Source organism: Rattus norvegicus, chromosome 6 (genome assembly GCF_036323735.1).
Source record: "Rattus norvegicus strain BN/NHsdMcwi chromosome 6, GRCr8, whole genome shotgun sequence".
Lineage (NCBI taxonomy): Eukaryota > Metazoa > Chordata > Mammalia > Rodentia > Muridae > Rattus > Rattus norvegicus.
This window is the reverse complement of record NC_086024.1, coordinates 142,888,920-142,902,302: the sequence shown is the minus strand read 5'-3', so window position 1 is coordinate 142,902,302 and position 13,383 is coordinate 142,888,920. Positions and strand designations below refer to the sequence as shown.

At 40.7% G+C, this 13,383-nt stretch overlaps 1 gene segment (V, D, J or C); it reads left to right on the top strand.

Moving 5' to 3' along the window:
* The first annotated feature begins 4,015 nt into the window (after positions 1–4,015).
* LOC503099 (Ig heavy chain V region 108A-like) lies at positions 4,016–9,491 on the top strand. The segment is given in 3 exon segments: positions 4,016–4,031; positions 8,954–9,037; positions 9,121–9,491. Coding segments are annotated over 3 exon segments (471 nt in total).
* Positions 9,492–13,383: the final 3,892 nt, after the last annotated feature.

The following is a 13,383-nucleotide window of genomic DNA, read 5'->3' as shown; positions in this document are numbered from 1 at the left end:
TTGATCCATGCTTATCACCCTTTAAAAAGCTTAAGTCCAAGTGGATCAAGGACCTCCACATCAAACCAGATACATTCAAACTAATAAAAGAAAAAGTGGGGAAGCATCTCGAACACATGGGCACTGGAGAAAATTTCCTGAACAAAACACCAATGGCTTATGCTCTAAGATCAAGAATCGACAAATGGGATCTCATAAAACTGCAAAGCTTCTGTAAGGCAAAGGACACTGTTGTTAGGATAAAACGGCAACCAACAGATTTGGAAAAGATCTTTACCAATCCTACAGCAGATAGAGGGCTTATGTCCAAAATATACAAAGAACTCAAGAAGTTAGACTGCAGGGAGACAAATAACCCTATTAAAAAATGAGGTTCAGAGCTAAACAAAGAATTCACAGCTGAGGAATGCTGAATGTCTGACAAACACCTAAAGAAATGTTCAACATCTTTAGTCATAGGGGAAATGCAAATCAAGACAACCCTGAAATTTCACCTCACACCAGTGAGAATGGCTAATCAAAAACTCAGGTGACAGCAAATGCTGGCGAGGATGTGGGGAAAGAGGAACAGTCCTCAATTGTTGGTGGGATTGCAGACTAGTAAAACCATACTGGAAATCAGTCTGGATGATTCCAGAATGTTCCTCAGAAAACTGGACGTTGTACTACCTGAGGACCCAGCTATATCACTCTTGGGCATATACCCAAAATATGCCCCCAACATATAAAAACGACATATGCTTCACTGTGTTCATAGCATCCTTATTTATAATAGCCAAAAGCTGGAAAGAACCCAGATGCCCTTCAACAGAGGAATGGATACAGAAAATGTGGTACATCTACACAATGGAATATTACTCAGCTATCAAAAACAACAACTTTATTAAATTCATAGGCAAATGGATGGAACTGGAAAATATGATCCTTAGTGATGTAACCCAATCACAGAAAAACACACATGGTATGCACTCATTGATAAGTGGCTATTAGCCCAAATGCTTGAATTGCCCTAGATGCACAAAACACTTGAAACTCAAGGATGACCAAAATGCGAATGCTTCACTCTTTCTTTAAAAGGGGAAGAAGAATACCCTTGGCAGGGAATAGGAAGGCAAAGTTTAGAACAGAGGCAGAAGGAACACCCATTCAGAGCCTGCACAACATTTGGCCCATACATATACAGCCACTCAATTAGATAATAAGGATGAAGCAAAGAAGTGCATGACAACAGGAACCGGATGTAGATCTCTCCTGGGAGACACACCAGAATACAGCAAATACATAGCCGAATGCCAGCAGCAATCCACTGAACTGAGAATGGGACCCCAGTTGAAGGAATCTGAGAAAGGACTAGAAGAGCTTGAAGGGTCTTGAGACCCCATATGAACAACAATGCCAAGCAACCAGAGCTTTGAGAGACTAAGCCACTACCCAAAGACTATACATGGACTGACCCTGGGCTCCAATCTCATAGGTAGCAATGAATAGACTAGTAAAGGCACCAGTGGAAGGGGAAGCCCTTGATCCTGCCAAGACTGAACCCCCAGTGAACGTGATTGTTGGGGGGAGTGATACAGTTGTTTTATCAATGATTTCTAAGGCGTATTCTGCTCCTGAGATTCTCTCTTCTATCTCTTGTATTCTGCTGTGATGCTTGTATCTACGGCTCCGTGCCTCTTTCTTTGATTTTCTATATCCAGGGTTGTCTCCCATTGTGCTTTCTTTATTCTTCCTTTTTCCATTTTCAATTCTTTCACCTGTTTAATTGTATTTTCCTGTAATTTTTTCAGGGATTTTTTTGTTTCCTCTCTACGTACTTCTACTTGTTTACTTGTGTTTTCCTTCATTTCTCTAAGTTTTTTCCCATCTTTAATAAATTGGGTATTTCTTATTTACATTTCAAATGTTATTCCCTTTCTTGGTTTCCAGAGCAACATCCCCCTAACCCCTCCTCCCGAATCCACCCCCCATTAATGCTTTTCCCCCAAGAATCCCATTCACTGGGGGCTCCAGCCTTGTCAGGACCAAGGGCTTCCCCTTCCACTGGTGCACTTACTAGATTATTCATTGCTATCTATGCAATTGGAGCCCAGGGTCAGTTCACATATGGTAATGGCTTTGGGTAATGGCTTATTTCCTGGATGCTCTGGTTGGTTGGCATTTATTTTTTATATGGGAATCTCAAGACCCTTCAGTTCTTTCAGTCCTTTCTCTGATTCCTTTAACAGGGGCCCCATTCTCAGTTCAGTGGTTTGCTGCTGGCATGTGCCTATGTATTTGCTGTATTCTGGCTGTGTCTCTCAGCAGAGATCTACATCCGGTTCCTGTCAGCCTGCACTTCTTTGTTTAATCCATCTTATCTAGTTTCGTGGCTGTATATGTATGGGCCACATGTGGGGCAGGCTCTGAATGGGTGTTCCTTCATTCTCTGTTCTAATCTTTGCCTCCCTATCCCCTCCTAAGGTTATTCTTTTTCCCATTTTAAAGAAGGAATGAAGCATTCGCATTTTGTTCATCCTTCTTGAGTTTCATGTGTTCTGTGCATCTAGGGTAATTTGAGAATTTGGGGTAATATCCACTTATCAATGAGTGCATACCCTGTGTGTTTTTCTCTGATTGAGTAACCTCTCAGAGTCATATTTTCTAGTTCCTTCCATTTGCCTACGAATTTCATAAAGTCATTGTTTTTGATAGCTGAGTAGTATTCCACTATGTAGATGTAAGGTATTTTCTGTATGTATTCCTCTGTTGAAGGGCATCTTCGTTATTTTCAACTTCTGACTATTATAAAAAAAAGCTTCTATGAACATAGTGGAGCATGTGTCTTTTTTATATGTTGGAGCATCTTTTGGGTATATGTCCAAGAGAGTTATAGTTGGGTCCTCAGATAGTGCAATGTCCAATTTTCTGGCAAACCTCCAGACTGATTTCCAGAATGGTTGGGCCACTCTGAAATCTCCCAGGGAGTTCTTCATTTCTTCCTTAAAGTACTCCCTCATCATGATCAAATGTGATTTTAAATCTAGATCTTGCTTATTTTGTATGTTTGGATATTCATTGTTTGCTTTGGTGGGAGAATTGGGCTCTGATGATGCCATGTATTCATGATGTCTTGCCATGTTGGAACTCTTAGGTTCCTGCACTTGCCTCTTACCATCAGGTTGTCTCTGGTGTTACCTTGTTTTGCTATTTCTCACAGTGGCTTGACCATCTTATAGGCCTGTGTGTCAGGAGTGTTGTAGACCAGTTTTCCTGTTTTCTTTCAGCCAGTTATGGGAACAGAATGTGCTGCTTTCAAGCGTGTAGTCATTCTTTTCCACTTGCTTTCAGCTATCCCTGTGGGTGGGAACCAGAAGGCTCTGCCTCTACTTCTCCTTGGTCCCTGTGTGCTGGGCACCCAGATGGTGCTAGGCGATTTCCTCTAGAGTCAGAAATGTGGATAGAGTGTGGTCTCCTCTGGTTTCCTAGGTGTGTCTGCCCCTCTGAAGGCCTAGCTCTCCTTCCCATGGGATTTGGGTACAGAAGTTGTTTGACTGGGTCCATTCAGATCCGGGACCAATCTGGAACACAGGGCTCCTACAGCTTGACTGCCCCTATCTTCCTGTGCCCAGAGGCCCTATACAGTTTCCTCTTGGGCCAGGGATGTGGGCAAATGTGGCAGAAATGGCGGTCTCTCTTGCCCTGAAGTCTCAGGATTGCCCACACATCTGTGTGATGAGCACTCTCTCTCTCCCATGGGGTTTGGGAGCAGGGAGCGGTGTGCTGGGACCCAAAGGATTTTTTTTAATTACAGATGTTAATTAGCTTATACAAAGGGGGTTTTGATTGATTTTATATTCCAATTCCTGCTGTCTTCTCAGGAACCCCATAAACAGTCCCTTCTTTTATTCCCTTTCTTTCTCCTCTGAGAGGGTAGAAGCAACATGTGATATCCCCAACCCTGTCCCACCAAATTTCTTATGGGTTAGGGACTTTATCTCCCAATGAGGTCAGAAAAGAGAGTCCGATTAAGGGAATGGATTCCAAGACCGGTAGCACCTTTTTTTTTATTGGATATTTTTATTTACATTTTAAATGTTTTGCTTTTTCCTGGTTTCCTGTCCATAATCCCCCTACCCTATCCTCCCTCCCCCTTCTTTTATGAGGGTGTTGCTACCCCTAAACCCCCATCCTAACTGCTTCCCCACCGCGATATTCCCCTACATTCTGGGTTCCAGTCTTGGCAGGATCAAATGCTTCTCCTCCTATTTGTGCCCCAAAATGCCATCCTCTACTACATATGCAATTGGAGCCATGGGTCTGTCCATGTGTACTGACAGGTAGAACCTTTAGGGAAAGACCCCACTCCTATTATTGGAGGACCCAAATTAAGATTGAGGTAGTCAGATGCTGGGCACCTTGGTCTCCCCCATGTATGCTCTTTGTTGGTGTCTCAGGCCCAGAAAAACCCTCCAATTATGGAGTGACCCTCATTGCAGAACTATAAGATTCAGACATTTTATCTTGCAAATACTTTTCATTTTTCCCAAGCAGAGGTTTTTCTAATTATTCATTTGTTTAATGTAGGCTTATTTCAGCACTAAGTTCAAAATGGGTTGAGCTTCTAAAGGCCAGACATGTCCTGAGCTGCTTCAAAATATTACTTATTGATATCAAAAGTCTCACTCCTGTGTACAATTATTGTGTAAGTCTTTTCATTCTCTTCATTTAACAATGCAGGGTGTGTGATTTATCCTCTGAATACAGGTGCTTTGCCACATTTGTAGCCGAATGAAGACAGGGAAAGACTGCAATCTCCTGTTTTCATCTTGGTAGAAATGGGAACTGGTAGAGCTGTAGTGAACTGCCATCAAGGAGCTATCTGACTTTGAGAGGGATATTATAGTAGTATTATTTGCTGATGCATTAATCATTATTCCCAGGTAAACTAGAGCCTTTTATTCCTTAAGCTGAACTCTGTGAACACTGAAGATACTGGGAGAAGCTATTTCCTTTTTTTTTAACGAAATTAATTTTATTGAAAAATTCCATCAATGTTTTTACATTCACCCACAAAAATTATTGAATGTAGCAATATACTTTACTATATTCATTCTAATATTTACTAGTTCTGTTGTTTTTCCTACATTCTTAATGCTCTTCTCTTTTTATTATTTTTCCATGTGTTTGCAGATTTTCTTTCCCACTTCCTTTTAGTTGTGTTTAGTGTCTGTGAATTCATCCCTTCAAGTGAGAATGTCTTTTGATTTCAATGTTATTGAAGGAGGTCATGATTTGACAGCCATGTTGGTGAGACTTTAGAGTTGTAGCTTCTGCCATTACCATATGACACAATGTAACATCAGATTCCCTGTTCGATTCCTCTGAATCCTGCAGTCTTTATGTCCCTCCTCCACATTGTTTTCTGACCTTCAAATGCTGGAGTTGTTTCATAGTTGTATCTTTTGGGTTCTTTATCTTTTCATTTTGAGGGATTGTAGTTTCCTGAACAATGATATCAACAAACCAGACACTACCAGAGTTCCCAGGGACTAAATTACCAAGCAATGAGTCCACAAGGAGGGACCACAGGTAGACTCAAGATCGACCAGTCATAGAAGCAGGACCATGCTCATGAATATATAGATGAGGTTTTCCCAAGCTCTCAGGCCAAACCAATAGGAAATACCTTCTGTCAGACACTGTATTTAAGAATCGTGTTCAGAAGGATTAAGGTGTGCAGGAATCATTTCATCGCCTGAGAACTTCTGTCATAAGAGCCGTTTCATTGCCTCTTGGGGAAGATATCTGCATCCCCTACATCGCCACCAGAAGCTCTCCTACACCACTCACCTCTAGTCAGTCTCCTGCTGGCTCAGCCCTGTCCAAGCAATCAAAGCAGCAATGGTAGAAAGGAGCAACACCAGCAGTGGAGGCTGCAGAAGCAGTCCTCTCACCCTGCCTTAGTTCTGCCACCTCTTCTGAACCAAAGCATCTAACTGTGCCAGAGATCTCTGTGGAAAAGCCCCAGGGACTCAGTCCCACATTCCTGCCCTTCTCTCTCTCCCTCCCATTATTCTCTTCCTCCCAAGTCCCTTACCCTCTACCTCCCATGTTTATTTTGTTTCCCTTCTAAGAAGTACTAAAGCATAAACTTTGGTGTTCCTTCTTTGTAAGTTTCATATGCTCTGTGAATTGTATCTTGAGTATTCTGAGCTTCTGGGTTAATATCCACTTATCAGTTCCTACATGCCGTGTGTGTTCTTTGGGACTGGGTTACCTCACTCAGGATGATATTTTCTAGTTCCAACAATTTGCCTAAGAATTTCATGATGTAAACACACACACACACACACACACACACACACACGTATATATATGCGTGTATATTTTGTATATTTGAAGTAATTTTTTAATAGCTGTGTAGTATTCTATTGTGGAAATGTACCATATATTTTTGTATCCATTAACCTGTTGAAAGACGTCTGGAATCATTCCAGCTTCTGTCTATTATAAATGTGGCTCCTATGAAAATAGTAGAGCATGTGTCCTTGTCATATGTTGGAGTGTCATTTAGGTATATGACCAGAAGTGGTATAGCTGTGTCCTCAGGTAGTATTATGCATAATTTTTAGCAATCACCAGACTGATTTCAAGACTGGTGGTCTGAAAATCACACTAACAATGGAGGATTTTTCTTCATTTTCCATATCCTTGCCAGTGTCTTATTTCACCTTAGGTTTTTTTTGTTTGTTTGTTTTGTTTTGTTTTGTTTTTTATCTTAGCTATTCGCATTGGTCTGAGTTGGAATATCAGGGTTGTTATGATTCCCATTTCTCTTATGACTAAGGATATTGAACATCTCTTTAGATGCTTCACAGCGATTAGGTATTCTTCAGTTGAGAATTCTTTGTTTAGCTCTGTAACCCGTTTTTAAATAGGATTATTTGATTCTCTGGAGTCTAGCTTGAGATATTTTTATATATTAAGTATCAGCCCTCTATCGGACATAGTATTGGTAAAGATCTTTTCCCAATCTGTTGGTTGCCATTTTGTTTACAGTTTCCTTTTCCTCGCAGAAGTTGTGCAATTTTATGAGGTTCCATTTGTTGATTGTTGATCTTAGAGCACAAGACATTGGTGTTTGATTCAGGATTTTTTTCCCTAGTGCCCATGTATTTGAGGCTCTTCCCCACTTTTTCTTGTGATAGTTTAGAGAATTTGATTTATGTAGAAGTCCTTGATGCACTGGGATTTAAGCTTTGTACAAGGTGATAAGAATGGATGAATTGGAATTCTTCTACATGCAGACCACCACATACATTAGCACCATTTGTTGAATATGCCCTCTTTTTTTTTTTTTTTGGTTCTTTTTTTTTTTTCGGAGCTGGGGACCGAACCCAGGGCCTTGCGCTTCCTAGGTAAGCGCTCTACCACTGAGCTAAATCCCCAGCCCCTCTTTTTTTTTTCAACAGGATGGTTTTAGGATCTTTGGCAAAGGTCAAGTGACCATACCTGTATGGGTTCATTTCTAGGTCTTCAATTCTATTCCACTGATCTACCTGACTGTGTCTGAACCAATACCATACAGATATTAATCACTATTGCTCTGTAATACATCTTGAGGTCAGGGAAAGTGATTCCTCCACTTGCTCTTTTATTGTTGAGAATAAGTTTTGCTATCCTGGGTTTTTCTTTTATTCCAGATGAATTTTCAAATTGCATTTTATATCTTTGTGAAGAAATGAGTTAGAATTTTGATGGGGATTGCATTGAATCTGTACATTGCTTGAGCAAGATGGCCAACTTTACAATATTAATCCTGCCAATCCACGAACATGGAAAATCTTTCCATTATCTGAACTTTTCTTTGGTTTCTTTCTTCAGAGATGTGAATTTCTTGTCATAATGATCTTTCAGTTTCTTGTTTAGCATCAAGGTGTTTTATATTATTTGCGACTAATTTCTTAGGCTGTTTATCTTTTGCGTAGCAGAAGGCTACTGATTTGTTTGAGTTAATTTTATATTCAGCCACATTGCTGTAGATGTTTACCAGGTTTATTAGTTCTCCACTGCATTTTTTTGGCTCATTTGTGTATACTATCATATCAGCTGTAAACAGTGTATTTTGACTTAATCTTTTCCAATTTCTATCACTTTCCCATTTGTTGTCTAATTGCCCTTACTAGGTGTTTGAGTACTTTATTGAATAGGTCAGGATAGAGGAGGCAGCCTGTCTTCTCCTTTAATAAGATTGCTTCAAGTTACTGTCCGTTTAGTTTGATGATGACTACTGCTTTGCTGAGTATTGCTTTTACTGTGTTTAGGTATGAGCCTTGAATTCCTAATCTTTTCAAGACTTTTACCATGAAGGAGTGTTGAATTTTGTCAAATCCTTTCTCGGCATCTAATGAAATGATCATGTGATTATTTCCTTTGAGTTTGTTTATATAGTGGATGACATTGATGGATTTCCATATATTGAAACATTCCTGCACTCCTGGGATGAAGCCTAATAGATCATGATGCATAATCATTTTGGTGTGTTCTTGGATCCTGATTGCCAGGATTTCATTGAGTATTTTTGCAACTGTATTCACAAGGGAAATTGGTCCAATGTTCTCTTTTTGTATTGGGTCTTTGTGTGGTTTAGGTGCAAGCATAACTGCCGCTTCCTAGAACAAAAGAAGCAACAGAATCATGGCAAAAATCTTTGGAGAGTTTAGACCCTAGAGTTATATCCACAGCATTTGCTCAGAGTGGAAGTGTATGGGATGCATTTACTCAGGATTAGGACTTGTACCTGAGCATCCTGTGACCTGACCCAAGTGCCTTTTAACTCCCTCTCCACCAATTCTTCTCCAGCTGGACTAGGTTATTATATAAAATTTCTCCTGCTCATTAATATGCAAATTACCTGAGTCTACAGCAGTAAACACAGGGAAGTCACACACTGAAAACAACCTGTGATCAGTGTCTTCTCCACAATCCCTGAACACCCTGACTCTAACCATCGAATGGAGCTTGGTCTTTCCCTTTCTCCTATCCATAACTGCTGGTAAGGGGCTCACAATTTCCAAATTTGAAGAAGAGACAGGGTCTGAGGTGACAATGATTTCCACTCTGCCTTTCTCTGAACAGGTGTTCACTCTGAGGTAAAGCTGCAGCAGTCTGGAGATGAGCTGGAAAGAACTGGGGATTCAGTGAAGATGTCCTACAAGGCTTCTGGGTACACTTTCACTGACTATGCTATGCACTGGGTAAAGCAGAAGCCTGGACAGGACCTGGAATGGATTGGAGCTATTATTCCTCTAATTGATATTATTGACTATAATCAGAAGTTTAAGGGCAAGGCGACAGTGACTGCAGACAAATCCTCCAACACGGCCTACATGGAACTCAGCAGATTGACATCTGAGGACTCTGCGGCCTATTACTGTTCAAGACACAGTGTTCTAACCACATCCTGTCAAAAACTGAAGGAGCAGCAACCTTCCATGGGACTGAGATGAGATAAAAGACTAATCTTTAGACATGCTCAGGGACAGTAATGTTGAATGTCCATTTATTGTCTCCTCCTCATAGACCTATAGTGCCCTTGTCATCTTTATAATGCTGCTTGGCTAACCCTATAATTCACCATAACTTGTGAATCACTTCATCAGTTACCACTTCTATTGGCATGTTTCCTACTCAATTAAACAATAAAAAGTGAAAAGTGTGGTGATACATGTTAAAAATATCACTGGATCCTGAGAGAACTGGATTTGTAATCATTAAAGATAATGTATAATAAAAAGTAGACCTATAAAATCTAACATAGGCAAGCAAACCCTCTTTCATAGTCACAGTGACCTCAGGTGTGTTGTTATCTCTTGCTGTGTGTTCCAGAAGAATTCTAGTCTCTTAGAATGTAAGGAATATTTATCAGAATGCAGAGGCATGCAAATTTAATTCCTGTACAATGCTCAAAATATCATTAAATCACTTTTAATTGAACTCCTTTATCAACACAATGTATGTATCTGTTGACTGAGGGAGGTTCTTGATTATACATAAATGTTTGATTTCATATTCACTTCATTTCTAGTCTCAGAAATCATTCCTACAAGCCACTATCCTCTATAGAGCATGGACCTATACTGATACAGCATCCATTGCATACTTGTTGCCCAGCTTTGTCCTATGCAGTATTTGTGAACTTGTGTGTGTCTCTATCCACATAGGTTTCTTGTGCTGTATATTGGTAATTTTTTCTTCTGTTGGTTTTGTCCTATTTCCATTTGTTTGCATTTCCTTTATCACATTTTGATTCTGTATGTTTTCTAATTTTATGAACAGAGTAGAGCTGGGAGAAGATTGAGAAGGTATTGGGGAATGGAAACCAGTAATCAGAATATATTGCACAAAGCAATCTATTTTCAATAAGTTATAGGAAAAAGAATTGTAAAGCATTAATAAAGAAAATTTTCTGATAGATACCTGTTGTGTAAATCTCCTACATGCTCAAAATCTCATGTCTTTGTTTACATCTTTAAAGTGTATATAAAAAAGGCAGGACTGAAATATTTAACATGAGGCATCTATAAAAACTGTAATGTTTAGTTATAATAAAATACATAAGTAAAATGTTTGGCTTTTAGCCTATCTTAGCCTCCCTCTCCCTCTCCCTCTCCCTGACCCCCCACCTCTCTCTTCATTGCTCACTCTCTCTCTTACTCTCTTTCTCTGTTTGTGTGTATGTGAGTGTGTTTGTGTGTGCATGTGTATATAGTTTAAGTTTGATGTTTTCTATTTTTAATCTCTAAGAGCACAGAATAATTTCTCCTAGGAAAGCTTTTATTTCTTGAGGTCATCACTGCAGGTGTCATAGAGGGAAGCAAATCATGTGAAGATAAGAATGAGAATGTGGTGCTGATTGCCTTGTGAACCTGGATTGAAATTTGAGAAGTCTGAGCACAGACTGTTCATTGTAGATATATTTCAATAGAGTAATAGACGTTGGAAAAGGGTCTGTAGGCATCACCAGTTTACATAGTCATTCTAAATCCAGTTGAACAGTAAAGTTTAAGGTATGGCCATATAGAAACTCTTTATGAAGTTCTTGTGACTATGAGTGTAGTTCTCCTGCTAAATTCTAGAATCTAGTGTAGACTCTGACCAACAGCATACAGCTCAGCAGGCCATAAACTACAAGTGACACCTCCCTTAGGATGGGTAATAGTCTAATGATGGAAATGTCTGGGTAATTAGGATGAGTTCTGTCCCCACAGATAACAAAACAAAACAAAAATAATACAAAGCAAAACACCAGTTTGTCGAGTACCTCGACTCTCAGCTTTCTGAATGGAGTGCAGATATTTGATTTTTTTTCCCCTTCCGTGAGGAGCCATCTTTTTTTTTTTTTTTAAATTAACTTGAGTATTTCTTATATACATTTCGAGTGTTATTCCCTTTCCCGGTTTCCGGGCAAACATCCCCCCTCCCCCCTCCCCTTCTCTATGGGTGTTCCCCTCCCCATCCTCCCCCCATTGCCGCTCTCCCCCCAACAATCTAGTTCACTGGGGGTTCAGTCTTAGCAGGACCCAGGGCTTCCCCTTCCAATGGTGCTCTTACTAGGATATTCATTGCTACCTATGAGGTCAGAGTCCAGGGTCAGTCCATGTATAGTCTTTAGTTAGTGGCTTAGTCCCTGGAAGCTCTGGTTGCTTGGCATTGTTGTACATATGGGGTCTCGAGCCTCTTCAAGCTCTTCCAGTTCTTTCTCTGATTCCTTCAACGGGGGTCCTATTCTCAGTTCAGTGGTTTGCTGCTGGCATTCGCCTCTGTATTTGCTGTATTCTGGCTGTGTCTCTCAGGAGCGATCTACATCCGGCTCCTGTCGGCCTGCCCTTCTTTGCTTCATGTGAGGAGCCATCTTATGTGACTAAAATACCTGTAATAAAAACAGGAGGATATTGGAGTAAAATAGGAAAGGTTGATAAATGGAATTGAACCAAAAATCCAGATGAGGTAAACGCCTACAACTATGCTTCTCTGTGAGTACCAGGCTGTCATGTCCACTGCTATCTTCATGTCAATAGTCATCAACAATCTTGACAAATATCCATTGCACATTGTCATTGAAAGAAAAACTTCTGAATAAATTAGCTGTGCAGATCTTGAGGAACAGGTTTGTAGGGGTCTGGCACCTGGGCTCTCCCATGAAAATCTCTAACCATACTAGGTGCAAGGAAGGGGGAGAGAACTCAGCCAGGGAGGGGGGACAGCTTCTGCTGTTCCAACTGTGGGTTCTGCTCTTTTCCACTGCTGCCTGGCCAGGAGTGGAGGGGAGCTTCTGTCTGTGATGATTTAGGGGAGAGGAGATCTCTTCTCCAAGCTGCTATGTTATAGCTCTTATGACAGAAGCTCTCAGGCAATGGAATAGTTCCTGCACACCTTTGATTATGAACAGGACACTCAAATACAGGTTTTTGGATGGGTCAGTGTCTGACAGAGGTACTTCCTATTGGTTTGGCCAGAGTTTGTGAAAACTGCATCTGCTTATTTGTAAGTGTGGTCCTATTTCTATGATTGATCTGTCTTGAACCTACAAGAACTGTGATCATATCTTCAACTGTGGAGGAGAAGGGCTTAGGGCATTGTTTTGAGCCTATGTAACCTGCCGTCACTTCCTTACCTGTGAGGAGGGGATTGAGGCATTGTCCTACATGACTGGTCTGTCTCAAACATTCCTACTGGGACTTTGGGGGGCACAGGTATGTAAGGCTAAGATATTCTGGGAGACTGGGAATGCACCTGCTTTCCCTTTTCGGGTCTCCCAGGAAATTGACCTATCTTGGCCAGGAATCAAGGTAACTTTCACTGCCCACCACCCCAGAATTACCCCTTTTACTTTTTAAAGAAGTAATCATTTGTAATTAAATTTTGGGTGGGCTTGAAGTATCATAAGAAAACACTAAATATGCCAGAGTGTTAGTGCAAATAAGCTGGGGTGGTAGCAAGGCAAGAGGGTGGGATTGGGAGGTAAAAGGATCGTTGTTCCATGGGTTGTACCATTTGAGGTATTAACATTGGTTTTTAAACAACATTAGATTAATCTAACTAGACATCATGTTTTCCTTACTATCATGTAACTTTCCCCAAGTTCAGTAGCCATTTGGCTTTGGCAAGAGAGTTCACTTCACTAGAAGGTCTCAAGTCTGTGGGTCTCAGCTCTCATCTGTGGATCTAAGTGTGTGTCTCTGAGAGTCTTCTGTCAGATGAGGGTCTGGATAAAGGCAACTTTGTTGTCCCTGTCAGGTCTGAGGGGGTGGCTTTGGAAGGGATGGATCTGTGGGAGCAGCACTGTAGAAAAACCTGTAAGGTGATCACAACAGAGGAGCAGAAAGCCAGCAGGTGGAT